General features: G+C 40.5%; 1 protein-coding gene across 1 annotated transcript in view; it reads right to left on the minus strand.

The window, feature by feature from the left end:
* The window catches only part of acoxl (acyl-CoA oxidase like), a 397,595-nt gene that overhangs the window by 187,057 nt on the left and 190,579 nt on the right, over nt 1-19,959 (minus strand). Inside the window, exon 12 of the mRNA XM_043687180.2 lies at nt 8,748-8,901. Coding sequence (XP_043543115.1) covers nt 8,748-8,901 — 154 coding nt within the window. The remainder of the gene's footprint in view (nt 1-8,747; nt 8,902-19,959) is intronic.

The raw sequence follows: 19,959 nt of genomic DNA on the forward strand, positions 1-19,959 counted from the left end.
ATACTGAGAGAATGTTATCCCTCATGGGAGAATCTCAGTCCAGACAGCATAGTCTCAGAATAAAGCGGCACCGAATTAAGGCTGAGATGAGGAAGAATTTCCTCTCTCAGAGAGTTGAGAGACTTTGTAACATCTTGCCATAGAGAGCTGTGGGGCAGAGTCCTTGTGTATATTTAAAGCTGAGATAGATAGATTCTTGAGTTGTCGGGGAATCGAGGGTTACGGGGAAAGGGTGGGAAAGCAAATGTGAGGAGTGTCGAATCAGCCATTAAATAGTGCCGCAGACTCAAGAGGCAGACAAGCCTACTCCTATTCATGCCTCCTTTGATCTTACTTTGTACAAGGCTATTGTAGGCGCATTGCAGAATCTGTATTGGGACAACTGATAGTAACTTGTTAAAACTAACTTTACCATCAAACTTCAGGAGTCTCGACCATAACCTTGAAAATGTGAGGCAAGAAAATGAAAATTCTCTGCAAGAGATGCCTCTGCATCAATGGTCCTGTTAATGATAGTGACATTCTGCTAGCCTGCACTCTACACCATCACCAACGTCCCCAAGCACAAGTCAAAGGCTGAGAGTACATGGGTTCCTGTTCATTTCTGAGCCCATCTGTTGTGGTTAGATCAAGGGCCTACCTATTGGAAGGTCCACTACAATTCCCCCTCCTTCCTTGTAATTGTCCAAATCCAAAAGACATATCTAAAATACTAGCAAGCAGTGCACACTTGAGTTCAAACATGGTAAGCACCAAAAGTTAAATCCTTGGCAGAGAATATAAAATTAGATTAGATTAGATTACTTACAGTGTGGAAACAGGCCCTTCGGCCCAACAAGTCCACACCGCCCCGCCGAAGCGCAACCCACCCATACCCCTTACCTAACACTACGGGCAATTTAGCATGGCCAATTCACCTGACCTGCACATCTTTGGACTGTGGGAGGAAACCGGAGTACCCGGAGGAAACCCACGCAGACACAGGGAGAACGTGCAAACTCCACACAGTCAGTCGCCTGAGGCGGGAATTGAACCCGGGTCTCTGGCGCTGTGAGGCAGCAGTGCTAACCACTGCTGCCAAGAATTTTCATTTTCTTGCCTCACATTTTCAAGGTTATGGTCGAGACTCCTGAAGTTTGATGGTAAAGTTAGTTTTAACAAGTTACTATCAGTTGTCCCAATACAGATTCTGCAATGCGCCTACAATAGCCTTGTACAAAGTACAAAATAAAGTTCATCTATTCACAGAGTCATAATACTCAGGTCACTAAGTTAGTAGTAAAAACCCCAGAGCACCTTGTCACAAACTGAATGGAACTTTGTTATTCATTTGAAATGAAAGGCTTTGACATTATCCCTTTCTTGGCAGAAACACCTTTATTGTTATAAATCACTGAAGGTTACATTGCAGCACATTGCAACAGATTGATCATTATTTTTAGAGACCTTACTTGAAATTAATACCCTCTTGAAACAAAATTATTACCGTTAGAAAGCACGAGGACTGTTCAGATAAGTGGCAATAACAACAGCACATATGATTACAGATTGCAAAACAGCTTTTTGTTACATTGTTTCGAGAGAGGCATCGAAGTAACATCAGAGAAAGACATTGCAACGTGGCAATCACTGATAACTCAGACAGCCACTGTGTATCTCTTTTACTGCATATGCAATGCCTACTTCTGGCTAAAAAGGAAAGCTGGCACAAGAGTAATGCTGTGTGACTGTGGGCTAGCAGTGACTTACGAAAACCTTGTTAGATAATTTTGTGTAAAAAAAAGCTGTGGGCTAAAGTAGCAACTACATGCCAAGAAAACAAGAAAGTTATTTTGGGGGAAGGCAACAGGCCATAGAGAGAGAGAGAGAGAGAGAGAGACAGAGAGAGAGAGAGAGAGAGACAGACAGAGAGAGGGAGAGACAAAGCAAGAGAGAGAGAATGTTAGCATTGAGCTGATGCTAACTTCAATTCATCTGTTTAATCCAGAATCTGATTTTGAAACTTAGATCTTTACGAGAGTACAACATTTGCAATCCCTCACTTGTAAGTGTCATGATGTTCAGACACCTACCAGCTAAATAAATTAATTAGAGTTTAAATCTCTGTTCTTGGGCAATCACAATATATGCTGCATCTGGCCTCAATACCTATAAGAGTGCAACAGAGAGAAAAACAATATCACATAGAAATTGACAACACAGGAGGAGTACCAGAAAGATATGGAAAAGTTAGCCAGAAATATTAAAAACAGAAAACAACAGAGTGTGTAAATCCAGCAAGGAAAGGTTTGAGGGTAACAGAAAGTTGAAGAGAGGAAAAGGAGTAATAGAAGTACAACAGATCAGAAAGAGGCAAAAAGTGTGGCACTGGAAAAACACAGCAGGTCAGGCAGCACCCAAGGTGCAGGAGAATCGATGTTTCGGGCATTAGCCCTCCAACTGATTATAAAGAACTAACATGGTTTTCTAAAGCTAGGTTACATCTAACAAAACAGATTTAATTTTTTTGATCACAACAAAAATAGAAGACAGGGGATTTGATACACAGTAGAATACACGGGTATTCTGATTGGCAGGATATAATAGTGGTGTCCACAAGGATCTAGATTGGATGCTGAACAATACAGCATATTTATTAACAACTTAGATGAGTGTGTTAAAAACCACATATTCAAATTTTCCAATGACAGGTGGAAATACAAACTGCATATATTGAAGCATAAAATAAAAAAGGAATATTAATAGTCTGCATAAAAGGCAAAGCTGAGATAAGTGGATTTTAATGCAGGCAAATGTGTGGTCATCCACCTTGGCCTAAATAAAGTACTTTCTCGAAACAATGGAGGTCCCCAGATACATTAACCATTAAAATTAGAAAGGTCCAGAAAATGATCAAAAAGGCTAACAAAACATACTGGCCTTTAAATATGGCAGACTAGAAAACAAAAGGAAGAAAAAAAAGGAAAAATAATAGAAGTTATCTTTCAGATGTACAAAACGGTGTTTAGACTACATCCTGGAGTCCTGTGAGCAGTTGTGGGAGCCACATCTTCAAAAACAGATATTGACCCTGAAGGGATTATTGCAAAGATCTACACATGAATATGCAAACTAGGAACAGAAATAGGCCAACAGGCCCCTTCATCCTGCTCCACCATTCAATAAAATCAAGACCGATTACTCCACATTCTCACCTACCCCCAGCAATCTTTTACCTCACCTTGCTTATCAAGAATCTATCTACTTCTGCTTTAAAAATATTCAAAAACTCTATTTATAATGCCTTTTCAGGAAAACAGCTCCAAAGTCTCACAAAATTCTGTGAAAAAACAAATTCTTTCTCATTTTTGTCTTAAATGGATGTAACAACCTCATTGCGGGGTCATTGATTATTTTTAAGTTGGAGGTAGACAGTTGTTTGTTATACAATGTAATCAAAGAGTAAGTGTGAATATGGAATTTGAAAGGCAAACTGATTAACTGAATGGTGGAACAACCAGGGGCCAAATGGTTTGTTGTGGTAATGAATCTATAAGTTCATTTGTACCTTGGAGTTTGAATTGCTTGACACAGTTTGACAGAATCTAGGGGAAAGTAGCCCACTCAATTGGCATCTCATCCACTCAATTCACCACCGATATAGTGTCAACAGTATGTTACACCAGAAGGACGTACTGCAGAAACTTTCCCAGCACCCTCCAAACCCACAAACTACCACCTGGAAGGATAAGCATTCCCGGCAAACACTGGGAGGGGTCATCAAGAAATTGTAGATCCTCTCCATGACTTCCTTTCCTTTCATTGTAAGAAGTAGAATATTTACAGGTAGGAAAATAAACAATATAATTGATTAATAATGAACAAAGTAAGGATTTGCATCTCTAGATGTAACAAGGTAAAATATACAAATCAAAGTTAAAAATCACACAACACCAGGTTATAGCTAGTGTGCTTCCAATTAAACCTGTTGGACTATAACCTGGTGTTGTGTGACTTTTAACTTTGTACACCCCAGTCCAACACCGGCATCTCCAAATCATATACAAATCAAGAGCAGGAGTAAGCCATTCAGGCTCTTCGATTCCAAAAGTCAGTGTCACGCACCAGATTCGGAACCCCATGCTACCAATAGGAAAGTTAGAGGGAACACTGACTACCGTTCAGTATTTCTGAAGAAGCAGGTTTGGATGACTTGGAAAGAAACATGGACCTTCTACTAGACACAGAAAAGTAGGAGCAGAGCAGTAATCTGATAGTTATTACTGCTTCATGCAAGGTTGGCGTCTCTCTCTGATTAGAGCGGTGAAAAGCAGATCTTTGCCAACACAGATTCACAGAACATTAAAGGTTCTACCTCAGGTGAATGAGAAGCATATCACATAAAAGCCAAGTAGTAATGTGGAGCTTATATAAAACTGTAGTGTGCTGGATTTTGCACGTGATGATGGTGAAACTGTCAGTGTATAATGTGTTATGAAGTTGAAGGCATGTACTGTACCTTTAAAAGAGAGTGAATGCTGTTTTGCACTGAGAGCTTTTAAACACCTGTCAGTCTAGCAGTCCCAGATTGTACTGGAAAATTGAAAATATGTAATATTTAGCTGTGAAATAGATACCCGAGTTGGTTGCTGTTTTGACAACAATTCAAATTTAATCAATCAGCTTAAACTATGCCTCAGCATACTAAAACCCAATCGAGTTTGAATTTATTGTTTTACCAACCTCAAATGAATGAGATGATCTAATGTGGGGGGTATAAAAAAAGGCAGGCATTTTGAAAGTCAGACAGAGCAACTACCACTTAAAACACTCTCTACGGAAGGTACCTTTTCATATTAAACATCTTTGCAATAAAAGAAAGAAGATGACCCAGGGAGATCTTCAACTGAAAGAGGAAAGGCACTGGAAACAACAGCTGCTATATGGGTTTGAAATTAAGTTGATGTAATTTGAAAAAGTATTTTACTGAAACTGCAAATTGTTATGGGATTGGAGGCAGGTAATAAGCAATTAAGAGAAAGTGGGGCTTAGAGTTGTGAATAGGTGTTGTTAATGTTCACTTTTAGAGTTAAAGAATAAATTGATATTATTTTCTTTAAATAGTAGAATTTTGGAATTCTCTGTCATTCATACTTTAACACACTACAAGCGAGGCGTGTTTTTCTGGGTGTTTGGTTTAATTAACAGAGAGGTTCAATGCCCTGTTGTAACTACTCTGCAAAACTGACAGGAACTTCTGGTGTACACATATGCACAGAAAAACATGGAAATCCAGGAGTTATTGTCAGTGATATCATGCTCAGCAACAGGGTGTCCACTTCTAGTCTCCTCAAATTAAACTGAATAAGATCATGGCTGATCTGATAGTAACCTCATATCCACATTCCCTCCTATTCCTTATAACCTTACATCCCTTGCTTCACAAGAATTGATTTATCTCTACTTTAAATTTTTCAACTATTCTACTTCCATCTCCTTTTCAGGAAGAGGCTTCCAAAGATTCACAACCTCAGAAAAAATTCATCCAATCTCTGTTTTAAATAGCTGACCCCTGATTTTAGAATGCTGCTTCTAGATTTCACATTTGAGAAAATATTCTCTTCACACATACCTTGTCAAAAACCTTCAGTGTTTCATGTGTTTCAATCAAGTCACCCCTTACTTATCTAAATTCCATGACGTGGAGGTGCTGGCATTGGACTGGGGTGCACAAAGTCAGAAATCACACAACACCAGTTATAGTCCAACAGATTTATTTGAAATCACAAGGCCTTCATCTGACAAAGGGGCTATGCTCTGAACGCTTGTGATTTCAAGTAAACCTATTGGACTATAGCATGGTGTCATGTGATTTCTGACTTTGTCTAAATTCCAGCAGATATAACACTAATCTGGCCAACCTTTCCTCAGAGGACAATCCACCATTCCAGTTATTAGCCCAGTAAAGGATGTTCTCGGAGTAGTCTTCAACACATTTAGATTCTTCCTTATAAAAGGTGACCGATATTATGCACAGTACTCCAGATATGGTGTCACCAGTGCCCCGCATGAATGAAGCATGACCTCCCTACTTTGGAGTGCACAATAAATTACACCACACTATTAGCTTTCCTACTTGCTGTCCTTACATGCTAACCTTTTATAGTTCATATATGAGAACATCCAAATTCCTCTGCAACCTCTCATCACTTATATAATCTCCCTTCATTTATTCTTCCCACCAAAATGGACAATTTCACATTTTTCATATCATACTCCCTCTGTCAAATCTTTGCCCATCCATTTAACCTATTTACATCTTTTTGTAATCACCTTGTGTCCTCATTGTGAGAACAGGATATTCAGCCCAACAAGTCCACACTAACTCTCCAAAGAGCAAACCACCCAAGATCCACCCCCTATCCCAGTATCCCTGCAGTTCCAATGGCTAATCCATCTACCTACACACCCCTGGACATTACGGGCAATTTTAGCATGGCCAATCCACCTTACCTGCACATCTTTGGACTGTGGGAGGAAAGTGGAGGACCTGGAGGAAACCCACGCAGACATGGGGAGGATGTGCAAACTCCACATAGATAGCCACCCGAGAGTGGAATGGAACCCGGGTCCCTGGCACTATGAGGTAGCAATGCTAACCACTGAGCCTCCATGCCACCCCCACTGTCCTCTTCCCAACCTACATTACTATCAATCCTTCCAACATTGAATCTGCTAGCTTCAAATTTAATGGGATCTTATCCAAATCAAGGCAGGTTTGAGAAAAGTATAAACAATGCATCATCTATCTCACTAGCCACTTATTTCAAAACCCTTGCAGGAGGTCCATCAGGACATAGACACTGTCAGCCTGCAGCTTCAACAATTTCCTCAATACTACTTCTCTAGTGGTTGGAATTTTCTTGAGATTTTCCATTTCATGACTTATTGTTGCTTCTGGATGTTATTCATCCTCTCTATAGTGAAGACAGGTCCAAAGTACTGTTCAATTCATTCTTTCCATTACTAATTCTCCAGTCTGGTTTTCTACAGAACCAATATTCACTTATGATGTGGAGGAACCAGTGTTGAACTGGGGTGGACAAAGTTACAAATCAGACAACACCAGGTTATAGTCCAACAGGTTTATTTGGAAGTATTAGCCTTTGGAGCAGCGCGCAGCGCTCCGAAAGCTGGTGCTTCCAAATAAACCTGTTGGACTATAACCTGGTGTTGTCTGATTTGTAACACTGTTCACCTAGTTAACTATTTTCTTCTTTAAATATTTATGGAAACTCATACTGTTTCAAGGATGTATTGTAGAGAGACCTTCTTGGATAGGAATATGTTGATGAAAGAGATTCTTCCCAGAAAGCTACTGGACTCTACTCCTCCAGTACGCAGTTTTAAAAGGGAGAAGAACAGACAAAGGAAGTACATGGTGAGGACAGTGCAGGAGTGAGAGAGAACCTGCATTGTTGCTGCCTTTGCTGTTTTCAATTCATGTATCGCTGGACATCGGAGTGTCACACAGAGAGTGGTACAGATATGGAATGAGCTGCCAGAGGATGTGGTGGAGGCTGGTACAATTGCAACATTTAAGAGGCATTTGGATGGGTATATGAATAGGAAGGATTTGGAGGAATATGGGCCGGGTGCTGGCAGGTGGGACTAGATTGCGTTGGGATATCTGGTCGGCATGGACGGCTTGAACCGAAGGATCTGTTTCCATGCTGTACATCTCTTTGACTCTATGACTCTACTATCTAAGGAGAAAGTGAGGACTGCAGATGTTGGAGATCAGAGCTGAAAAATGTGTTGTTGGAAAAACGCAGCAGGTCAGGCAGCATCCAAGGAGCAGGAGAATCAACGTTTCGGGCATAAGCTCTTCTTCTGCCCTTTTACTATCTAATCCCAGCAAACTGCAACATAAACAAAGCCCAATGCTTTCAACTGAATTGCAACTCCAACCCTTCCACTCCAATTCTTATATCCTGCCAACATCACTAATAATCCAAAACTCCAGAGTACTATTTCAGTCTTTATTGATTCTAGAATTGCCCAATGTTTCAAGATGTTGAAAATCTCCTTCTTAATGCTGCTGGATCCTGGGAGTTTTCATTCAATATTTTCAGAACCTTAGGACTACTGACCGACCCAACCAGTGTTCCACACTCTTCCAAAACATTTGACTCCAACTTTGTATGATTCTGGTTCCTAGTGATGGTATAATCAGTTCCCCAGCAGTCTCAAGTTGAAGAACATACTTAATGCTGTTTTGATGAAAATTCATGGATCCAAAACATTATTTCTCTCTTTCCACAGATGCTACCATAACCTGATGAGTATTTCTGCACTTTTCTGTTCTTATTCAGATGTCTAGAATCCACTAAATCCTGCTTTCTGAGCAGCATGACAGCAAATTAGTTGGTTGAGAGTGAAATATTGTCCAGTTCACTGTGGATAATTCCTCTGGCCTTCTTAGAAATAATGCCATAGAAACTTTTGCATGATTTTGAGAGGTGAAGTCGAAGCTCAATTCAATGTCTTAGAAATTAAAGACAGCGCCTCATACAGTGCAGCGCTCCCTCAGTGCTGCACTGAAATGTCAATGCCTAGATTTAGTTATCAAGTCTCCAGACTATAAATACCATAAATAATAAATGGTGCAGTGTTAAAATGTACACTCCTCAGTTTAGGCTTCACAAACTTATCCCATGTTCTTTCAACACATCTAGAAAAGAATAATTTCCACATGATTTACTCACCATACCACCGGTGCACTCTCTACAATCTTGCAAACAGGCTAGATTCTCCCAGGTGCTGTAAGCTTTCAGCCCTGCTACTAATGCCTGCAAAGAGCGATTGTTGACCAGATTCCTGCCTTGATACATATCTTCATCCAGTATCTCTCCTGCATACCTGTAAGGAGAACACAGAAAACCAACTTTGAGACATCTGAAAGTTAGAGACATGAAATGAGAATACAAGGTAATATGTGACTCCTATACACAAAATAAAACAAAACAGGATTACAATCAGCTCCACCATCCGCCAAAAAAAAAAGCATTATCAGCCGGGTTCACTGCTCCTGCTAACATCCTGTGTTGGAAAATTTGACCTTGAAAGAGGGAATGAAAGCAGAGGAGGATTCAGCATCTCAAAGTGACTGGTGGGACTCCTCTGCAAATCACTGCTGTCAATAAGGACAAAGTTGAAGAGTAGAAAGAGAAAATTAGGGGTTAAAGACTATTACTGAACCCCATTCCAACAACAAAAGAAATTAATGTGTTTTATTGAGTGAGATTCATGGCACCTGGTCCTCCATGATACAGAATGATTTTTCTCACACAATCTTCCACTCTTTACTCTGTATATTACACATCTGGTATCTTGGAAGCCTTTCTCTGAGATGTTGTGGCTGCAAGTGTTTGCCATTGCTGGGGCCTTATGGCTTTCACACTTGCAGTAGCATCTTTAAAGCCCAGGTGAAGGATGCAGGTGAAAGCCATGCTGCTGAATCCTGTCAGGCTTCAGCGGCTTCCTCCTCAAGGTGGAAGTGAAGCTGAGGATCTCTTACACTGGCCTCTTTGCCAAGCTTTGCTGGGTGCCTCTAGAAGCAAGGGGATTTCCTGTTAAGAGAGATGAAAGTATGAGTTAGCACTGACAGTAATGTGAAAATGACATGGTTCAGCACAGTTCAATGAGGGTTACTGGGTTAGTTGACCTTTGTCATATCCACATGAGCAGTCAAACTATTCTCTAGGCAACTATAGAATTTTTTCATCACACAGAGAGACAGAGAGAGATTCAGACAGACAGAGACACACCACGACAGAGAGACAAACAGAGAGAGAATGTGTGTGAGAGAGAGAGAGTAAGAGAAGAGAAACCTCCTCCAACTTCCCCCACAAAAATAAAAATTTGGACCTCTTGGCCCAAATGGACCTATATGAGACAAGGAGAAGGATTGAAAATGATGGAAGTGCATGGAAAAGGAGTTAGTGGAAATGGTAATGCATAGAGTCATAGAGATGTACAACACGGAAACAGACCCTTCAGTCTAACTCGTCCATGCTGACCAGATATCCCAACCCAATCGAGTCCCACTTGCCAGCACCAAGCCTATACCCTGCCACACCTTTCCTATTCATGTACCCATCCTGATGCCTTTTAGATGTTGCAATTGTACCAGCCTCCACCACTCCCTCTGGCAGGCTCATTCTATACAAGTACCACCCTCTCTGTGAAAACAATTGCCCCTTAGGTCCCTTTTATATCTTCCCCCTCACCCTAAATCTATGCCCTTTAGTTCTGGACTCCCCCACACCAGGGAAAATACTTTGTCTATTTATACTATCCATGCCCCTCATGATTTTATAAACTTCTACAAGGTCACCCCTCAGTCTCCGACGCTCCAGGGAAAGCAGTCCCAACCTATTCAACCTCTCCCTATAGCTCGAATCCTCCAACCCTGGCAAAATCCTTGTAAATCTTTTCTGAACCCTTTCAAGTTTCACAACATCTTTCTGATAGGAAGGAGACCAGAATTGCATTCAATATTCCAAAAGTGGCCTAACCAATGTCCTGTACAGCCACAACATAACCTCCCAACTCCTGTACTCAATATTCTGACCAATAAAGGAAAGCATACCAAACGCCTACTTCACTATTCTATCTACCTGCGACTCCACTTTCAAGGTCCTGCACTCCAAGGTCTCTTTCTTCAGCAACACTGAAGGTAAGAGTATAAGTCCTGCTCTAATTTGCTTTCCCAAAATGCAGCACCTCGCATTTATCTAAATTAAACTCTGAGATATTGAGGTGTCTCCCGTGATGGAGCAGAAAGCAGGCTCAGACAAGTGAGTAGTCTGTAAGAATGAGGTGGATCAGAGAGAGCCGTGAGTGGACATGATAAAAGGAATCCTGAGGCTTGTATTGCATAAGCCTTGGTGAGGTGTGTATGTGTGTAGTGTCAGTCTGTACTGGCCTGGTGAGCAATGTAGCACAGAGAATTTGGTAGCACTTACTCTAGCAAAATGCAGAAGTTTATTGACCTTCCTCCTGTACTGCTGGGCAGCTGCTTTAACCTCAGTAGAGCACTGACCCAGGCTGCAATCCAGGTCCAAGCTAGCTTGATCTCGTGGTGTGATCATTTAATGTGATGGTCAGCTGCCCTCTTCTCCTCACCCACTATCTACCCCATCCACTGAAACCTTCAGGTCCCTGTCTGCAAAGTGAGGAACAAATTTTCCTTTCGTCCAGGTCATATTCTCAGTGATGGTGGTGGAGCAGGACAGTATAAGGGAATTTGCTGGCTATCAATACCTGAAATGGTGTGCAGTTGTGTTTTAAATATGGCAATTACCATGTGAATGCTGTGACTTTCTGGAAATAGTGAGCAACTCCACATCTCCAGTTTCACACAAAAGGTACCGAAAGGTCTAATTCCATAATAAAGAAGATAGAACATAGAACATTACACCGCAGTACAGGCCCTCAATGTTGCGCCGACCTGTCATACCAATCTGAAGCCCATCCCACCTACACTATTCCATGTACGTCCATATGCTTGTCCAATGACAACTTAAATATACTTAAAGTTGGCGAATCTCCTACCATTGCAAGCAAAGCATTCCATACCCTTACTACTCTCTGAGTAAAGAAACTATCTCTGACATCTGTCCTATATCTATCACCCCTCAATTTAAAGCTATGCCCTCTCTTGCTCACCGTCACCATACTTGGCAAAAGGCTCACCCTGTCCACCCTATCTAACCCTCTGAATGTGTGCGAAATCACTTGCCAACCCAAACTCAGATGTGTAACAAATTACCTCTGTCTAATGGAGAGCAATGTCAATAGTCCTTTTTAGATTATGTTGCACTATCTAAAATAATGTCAATCCAAGTCTACACATCAATTGAGTCAGTTCATATAAGACAAGCTGCCGGTAGGTGACGTATGAATGTTTTGCCAAGGCCAGCAAATCAGTCAAGGAGAAGAATGAGGAAGGGAGAATTTCTACAAATTTCCAATTGATGGAAATTTTTAAAAAAATGAGAGATGTAATATGAGTTGAAACAGGAACTGCAGAAGCTTTAAATACAATTACAGTAAAGCAGCTGGTTTAACTTGAAATTGATGCAGTTTTCAAATTAATTGGAAGACTGATTCCAACATTCTATTGGGACGAATGTGGTACACTGTCCACTTCTTTTGTAAATGTTATCTTAGATTCAGTGTTCACTACAAGAAAACAAGCTTGTGTTAGCTTGGATCAAATTGTAGTGCTCCTGTACCTGAATCTAAAAGTTAGTGTCGACAGGCATGACTGCAATCACATCAAGAGATTGTATTGTGTTAGCGGCTGAGTTAGAGGTGGGGTGGGTGTCATGGCATGACTAACTGCAGTCTAGTTTACAGCAGGAGTCTATTTACTGACCAAGACGAGTCTATGTAAAAAGGATCACGCAAACTACAGCAAGATTGATTGTACCTGCAGTATATTTCCTCCCTTAAAAGTGTGGTTATTCACCAGCAATATTACATGAGGGAGAGAGTTACATAATTTAAATGATTTGCATGTTCATCTGCTCCTTAGTGAATAGCAGATGCTATTGAAATTTTCAGATGACAGTAAAACAGGGAATATAGCCTATTTTGTTTAGAAAAAGAAATTAATTACAGGTATACTGGTCCAACTCCTCCAGTCTACGGGTCATCACAAACCAGATGTAAGACCTGAATGTGTGTTGGATCCCTGCTCACAAAGATGCAGAAAAGCTTGAGGAACTTTAAACACTTACCAGAATACAGCAAGCAGTGCCGTCAAAAAGCAACTGGAGAGCATGTAGTTGCTCTGATGTACCATGCATGGTGAGTAGCTTCAGCACACTGACTGCAGCATTGACCATCAATTCCAAAAGTCAATGTCACGCACCAGATTCAGAATCCTGTGCAGCCAGTAAGAAAATTAGAGGAAACATTGACTACTGTTCTGTATTCCTGAAGAAGCCAGGTTTGGATGACTTGTAAAGAAGCATGGACCTTCAACTAGACACAGAAAGGTAGGAGCAGAGCAGTAATCTGATAGTTATTACTGCTTCATGCAAGGTTGGCGTCTCTCTCTGATTACAGCGGTGAAAAGCAGATCTTTGCCAACACAGATTCACAGAACATTAAAGGTTCTACCTCAGGTGAATGAGAAGCATATCACATAAAAGCCAAGTAGTAATGTGGAGCTTATATAAAACTGTAGTGTGCTGGATTTTGCACGTGATGATGGTGAAACTGTCAGTGTATAATGTGTTATGAAGTTGAAGGCGTGTACTGTACCTTTAAAAGAGAGTGAATGCTGTTTTGCACTGAGAGGTAGGAGCAGAGCAGTAATCTGATAGTTATTACTGCTTCATGCAAGGTTGGCGTCTCTCTCTGATTACAGCGGTGAAAAGCAGATATTTGCCAACACAGATTCACAGAACATTAAAGGTTCTACCTCGGGTAAATGAGAAGCATATCACATAAGAGCCAAGTAGTAACGTGGAGCTTATATAAAACTGTAGTGTGCTGGATTTTGCATACCTGATGGTGGTGAAACTGTCAGAGTACAATGTAACTGCTCTGCAAAACTGACAGCAATGTCTGGTCTACATGCATGTACAGAAAAACATGGAAATCCGGTAGTTCTTGTCAGGGCTATCATGCTCAGCGACAGGGTGCGCATTTCAACTGTTCTCAAATGTAACTGGGACAAAAAAAAGTGATTTAGCATGAACGTCAGTGTCTAACAAAATTTTCCTATCATAAACGCCTTTGAAAATGTGATGATTTGTTTAATGAGGTTTAATGGAGGTTTTAATGTCATATTAAAATGGGGTGGTTTTGCTGCCTCACAGCACCAGGGACCCGGTTCAATTCCCACCTCAGGCAACTGTCTGTGTGGAGTGCGCACGTTCCCCCTGTGTCTGCATGGGTTTCCTCCGGGTGCTCCGGTTTCCTCCCACTGTCCAAAGATGTGCAGGTCAGTGAATTGGCCATGCTAAATGGACAAGTCAAGGGTAAATATAGGGTAAGGGAATGGGTCTGGGTAGGTTACTCTTCGGAGGGTTGGTGTGGACTTGGGCCGAAGGGCCTGTTTCCATACTGTAGGGAACCTAATCCAATATGAAGTTATTATTACTTACAAGCAAAATCTCTGGCTCTGATAAAAACTAATTTCAGAAATCTAAAGCTCTGTCCCCTATCCACCATGATAAAGATGTCACTGACTCTTTTTTTAAAAGTAAGTCATTTTCCTATTTACAGAAGTTTGTTTATAATATTTCTGTTTCTAGATAAACCTCATGTTTTACAGATGATAATCAGTGTTTTTAATTTCCTGGTTTGCTGTGTAAGAATTCTTCAATGTGATTGTTAACTCAGCAATCTGTTGATGTCACTATCTCTGGGATCCAGAAATCCTCTTGAGATGGCATCAGGGTGAAACCTACATTGTAACAGAGGAAAGCGACACCATAAAACTTGTAAGATCACTGTGAAGGTCTACAAGGTCAGTGGCTGACAGCCAAAAATCTCATAAACGCAGTTGGTCTTTTAATTGAAGCAACTAAGATTAAAATACAAGAGAAGGCTATATAGCCAATCGTGTTTGTGCCAGGTCTTTGCCAGACAATCTCAAACTAAGACCTAGAAAAATTGACCAGAAAGTAGAAAATTTTAGATTATTTAACACTCAGAGGCAACTTCATTCAGGTAACTATAATTGTAAAAAAGCTTAACAGAATTGACAGAAATAAATTGTTTCCACTCTTTGGCAAGGCCACAACTATGGGTTTTAAATTTTTGCTGCCGATTGGTAGGATAATTGGTAGGAATTCCAAACAAAAATAAAATCCCCAGGAGAAAGTTTTTTTTCAATCCAGAGGGTAGTTATAATGTGGAACTTGTTACCACAAGGAGAAGTTGAGGTAATTAGCTTAGATGTAGTTATAAGGAAACTAGATAAAGATGGCAGTCAGTGAGACAAGTGGGCTAGTGTGCAGTTCAGTCACAGTGCTGGATGGACTTGAGACTGGTTTACTCACTTTACCCCAATAGTAGAAGGCAATGGAAACCTATCATCAACAAAAACTGTCAAAATGGCTCCAGGTGAATCGACAGCAAACAATGAGCCAAGGACTTCCCTTTGGATAGGTACATGTGAATGAATGAAGGCAAACTATAATGGACAAAGAAATTAAAAGATATATTGATGACATTAGATGAAGAAGGATGAGAACAAGCTCATGTAGAACTAAAGCATGAAAGTGGTTCTGTTCGACTGGATGTTCCTTTTTAGACTTCAAATACTGTGTAAATTATTACTCTACTTTGTAAATCTCTGCTTTAAACATGCATCCATCTTTTATTCTTTAGAGATGGAAGCCCTTGCTTCAACTATACTCAATGACAACACACTCTGATGATACAAGTTCTTATGTCAAAATGATTTCTCCTAACCTTGTTACTGGCAACCAAACTTTGCAACACCTCAGATACGGAAGCAGTCCTTTCCCGCATGTAGCCGGAACGGGACAACATTCAGGGCTGGTCTGACAAGTGGGAAGTAACAGGCACATCCCAAGCACTAGGTAATAGCCATCTCCAATAAGAGAGAATCAAACCATTGCGCTTCGACATGACTGAATGCCAACACCGTGGATTTACCAATGAGCAGTGGTGGGTGAATTGTGATAATATCGCTGGACTAGTAATCTAGAAACACCAACTAAAATTCAAGGGACATGTGTCCAAATCACACTTTGTCAGATGGTGAAATTTGAATTCAATAAAAACTCATCTGATTCACTACTGTCCTTTAGAGAAGGGAATTTTCCATCCTTGTCTGGTTTGGTGGTCATGTGACACCATGTGGTTGACCCTTCACTGTCCTTGAAATGACGTAGAGGGATAATCAGTTAATCTAATCTAACAGCTAATGCTAGAGATTGTCAGTGACACCCACATCCCAGACAAGAATTAAAAATAAACAAGAAAAAGAAGATAGCACATGTTGGACAAAGTGCTCGCTTAATTGGTACCCTATTCACAGCTTTAAACATGTCCAATCAGCCACCAGGGCATAGTGCTATCATTTGTATTAGCTGCAAGATGCACAGTAGCAACTCACCATTACTCCTCAGACAATATCTTACAAACCATGACCTTTACAATCTAGCATAACAAGGATAACATATGGGAGAAAGTGAGGACTGCAGATGCTAGAGACCAGAGTTGAAAAATGTGGTGCTGGAAAAAAACAGCAGGCCAGGCAGCATCTGACGAGCAGGAGAATCGACGTTTCGGACATAAGCCCTTCTTCAGGATAACATATGCATAAGAATGCCTCCATGTGCGTGGTTTTGGTCCCCTGACTTAAGGAAATATACCATTTCATTAGAGGCAGTTCAGAGAATGTTCATTAGGATGACCCCAGTACAGAGGGATTGTCTTCTGAGTAAAGGCTAAACAGGTAGGGACTGTACTTGTTGGGGTTTAGAAGAATGCGTGATGATCTTATTGAAACAGATAGGATTCTAAAGGGGCTTGGCAGGCTGTGAGGATGTTTGTCCTCATGGGCAAGTCTAGGATCTGAGGGTGTAGTATCAGAAATAACGGGTGCCAATTTAAGACTGAAATGAGGGGGAATTTCTTCTCCCAAAGAGGTGAGTGCCTTTGGAACTCCTTGCTGTGGAGGCAGAGTCCTTCTGCATATTTAAGGCTGTAATGGGGTATCACAGGTGGCAGGGAAAATGCAGGAATGTAGATGTTGGGGATGTCAGAATACCCAGGATCTGATTGAATGGGAATGAATGTACTACTTCTGTTCCTATTTCTTATGGTCTTAGGTTAAAAGCCTGGAACTCCCTTCCCAACAAACTCTGAACTTACCAGTGCTATATAAACTACACTGGGTCAACAAGAATGTTAACCAGCATCCTTTTAAGTGCATTTAGAGATGGGCAAAAATGCTAGATTAGTTAGTAATGTTCACATTCCACGATCAAACAAAAAATAAATAAATTTATCCCTGTATGCCAAATAATATCATGAACAATTTTGAAGTCTCCAAGAAATCATTTTAATCTTTTCTGCACCAATGGAAATAGTCTCTTATTTCATCTCTGTTCACAACTGCTGTTTTTTATGCATGAAGTCTATGGCTTTAATGAATTTTCTATATTGACTGCCCAAAGGTGCGCACACATATCCCAACTATGACCTAGACATTGCCTTGCACAGGTATTACCCCTTTACTGTTGTGTTACACAGTATGAATGTTAATGCTCATCGTTGTGCATGACAATGATAAAGACTGAAAATGCCATCCACTTCTTAAAGAACTTACCAAACAGTTAGAATATCCACACCTGCACCAAAGTGCAACCATTTCAAAAAAAGTGATCGCTTACACCTATTTCTATCTGTTTTGGTTTGTAGTATCTTTATGTGTTCAAACTGGTTGGCAGGTTTGATAACAAAACAACATTGCCTGCTTTGCAAAAGATAATCCAGTAGAAATGCGCTGGGATTTTCCAAAGCCACAATGAGAACCTATATTTGGACGCCCTATATTTGAGTGTAGACTGTTTCCTGGAATGGACACTTTTAGAAAGTGAGATTATGAAATTCAATTAACATGTAGAGCAAGATCAAGTCTAGAATTAATATTAGAAGCAGAAAGGAGAGTGGTTTCCAAATTGTTTAAGGCAAAATATTATAAGAAAGTAAAATGTGTAATCCCAGCAGCTTTTAACACCAAGCCAATCAAGATATTTAAGAAGTGAAAGAAGAAGAAAAAAGATTTGCATGTTATATTGGATCTTTCATAACTTCAGGGAGTTCCAAAGCATTTTATAGGCAAAGAAATAATTCTGAAACAAAGTCAATGTTGTAATGTGAGGCAGCCAGTTTGTGCACAGTAAAGTCCCACAGACTTTCCCTGTTCTGTTTTAAAACGTGTGTGAGATCTTCCAAGTCAACCTAACCTGAGGAATTGCCTTAGTTTAATGTCTTATTCAAAAAATGGCATCCCTGCCAGTGAAGTATCACAGCACTCGAGAGTCAGCTTAGATTTTCTGCTCAAAATTCTGGACTCACATCTATTTGGACCAGAAAGTCAGTGAGGTACTGCCAGCAGATAAATAAATAAGGACTTATATTAAGAGTCTAGGAAAGGAGGATGAAAATGGGTTTGTAATATATTATGTGGATTTGGTATGGAAATGAAATGGGTCAAATGTCCATATTTCGGAAGCATTTATTTTGTTATATTCTATCACAGGATGTGAGATCACTGGCCAGGACAGCATATTTTGATCATCCCCTTTTGCTCTGAAGAAGTGGTGGTTGTCAATCTTCTTGAACTGCTGCAGTCCAAGCAGTGTTGGTAAAACCACAATGATTTTAGAGACTTAACTAGTGATAGTGAAGGAACAGAGATATCGATCTGAGTCAGGATAGTGTCTGGCCTGGAGGAGAACCTGCAGGCGGTGGTGGTGCTCAGGGTGATAATGTTTGTGGTTTGGAAAGTACCGTGTTCTACATTGTAGATGGCATTGCTGCTACAATGTGGTGGATGGGTGTTGATCAAGCAAGCAGCTGAGTCCGGTTAGTATCACTGCAGAGCCTCCTGAGTGTCATTGGAACTGATTTCAATCACATCCCTGTCTTATGGATGCTGGCAGGTACTGGAGAGTCCGGAAGTGCATTACTCACAGCAGAATTCCTCACGTCTGACCTGTACTTGTAAAAGCAGCACTTATGTGACCAGTCAAGTTCAGTTTCTGGACAATGGTAGCCCCAGGATATTTAAGTGTGGGGTATTTAGCAAAGGTATGCCATTGATTGTCAAGGTTTGATTGTAATTGTCTCGTACTTGCGTGATGCAAATGTTACTTGCTACTGAAATGTTAATGCCAAACTTGAATGTTGTCCAGGACTTACTGCATAAGGTCACTGACCATTTCAGTACATGAGGACTTGGAAATGGTGCTGATCAATGCACAACCATCAATAAATATTCCTGCTTCTGACCTTATGATCGAGAGAAGTTAATGATGGAGAGAAGTTAATGAATGAAGCAAACTGAAGATTATTAGGCCTGGGAGACTATCCTGAGGAACTCCTGCAGGATATCGTTGAGACTGAGGTGATTGATCTCTAATGATCACAACCATTGACTTCAGTGGTCAGGTTGGATTTATTCTGCTTTCTGTTGATGGTACATAGCCAGACAGTTTTCTACACTGTAAGGTAGATGCTGTTATTGGAGCTATACTGAGATGAACTCAGGCAGTTTTGCAGCACTTGTCTTTGGTACTCTCACTAGAATATTGTTAAGGGCTTTGCAACATTCCGTGCCGTCAGCCATTTTGTAATAGCACATGTACGAAATCAAATTGGTCAAAGGCTGTGATGTTGGGGACCACAGGAGGAAGCCAAGATTGATTACCTACTTGACACATCGGGTTGAACAAGACTGCAAAGCTTCTGCCTTCCTGCTGATGCTTTCTCCTCTTCTGTTTAGTCTGGTGACTACCAAACAGATGTACAAGGAATCAAATAGATGATATGGATTGTGTTGAGAAGATATACAGGAGTATAGGAAACATCTACAGAGTAGACCCGAGGTGATGAATGACAATGATGGTGACCACCCACACCATCCAGCTTTATACTTGACGTATAAGTTAACACCCATTTTATGTAGTTTATTGTAAAATTGACAGCCAAATGTAGTAGCGTTTAGTCTGCCGATGAACTACCACATAAAACATGCAATGGTTTTATTTACAAGAACTATGTAATTGAAGCAGGATTGGGGAAATAAATCTTCAAATGCTGCAAAAACACAGAAAACACTTCAGCATTAAATAACAAACAGCGTCAGCATAAAAATAAAACAGAAATTACATGACCAATAAACAGGAACTTAAG

This window comes from Chiloscyllium plagiosum, unplaced genomic scaffold (assembly GCF_037043375.1).
Source record: "Chiloscyllium plagiosum isolate Xiang-an unplaced genomic scaffold, Cpla_swu_hap1 HiC_scaffold_3, whole genome shotgun sequence".
NCBI classification, from domain to species: Eukaryota; Metazoa; Chordata; class Chondrichthyes; order Orectolobiformes; family Hemiscylliidae; genus Chiloscyllium; species Chiloscyllium plagiosum.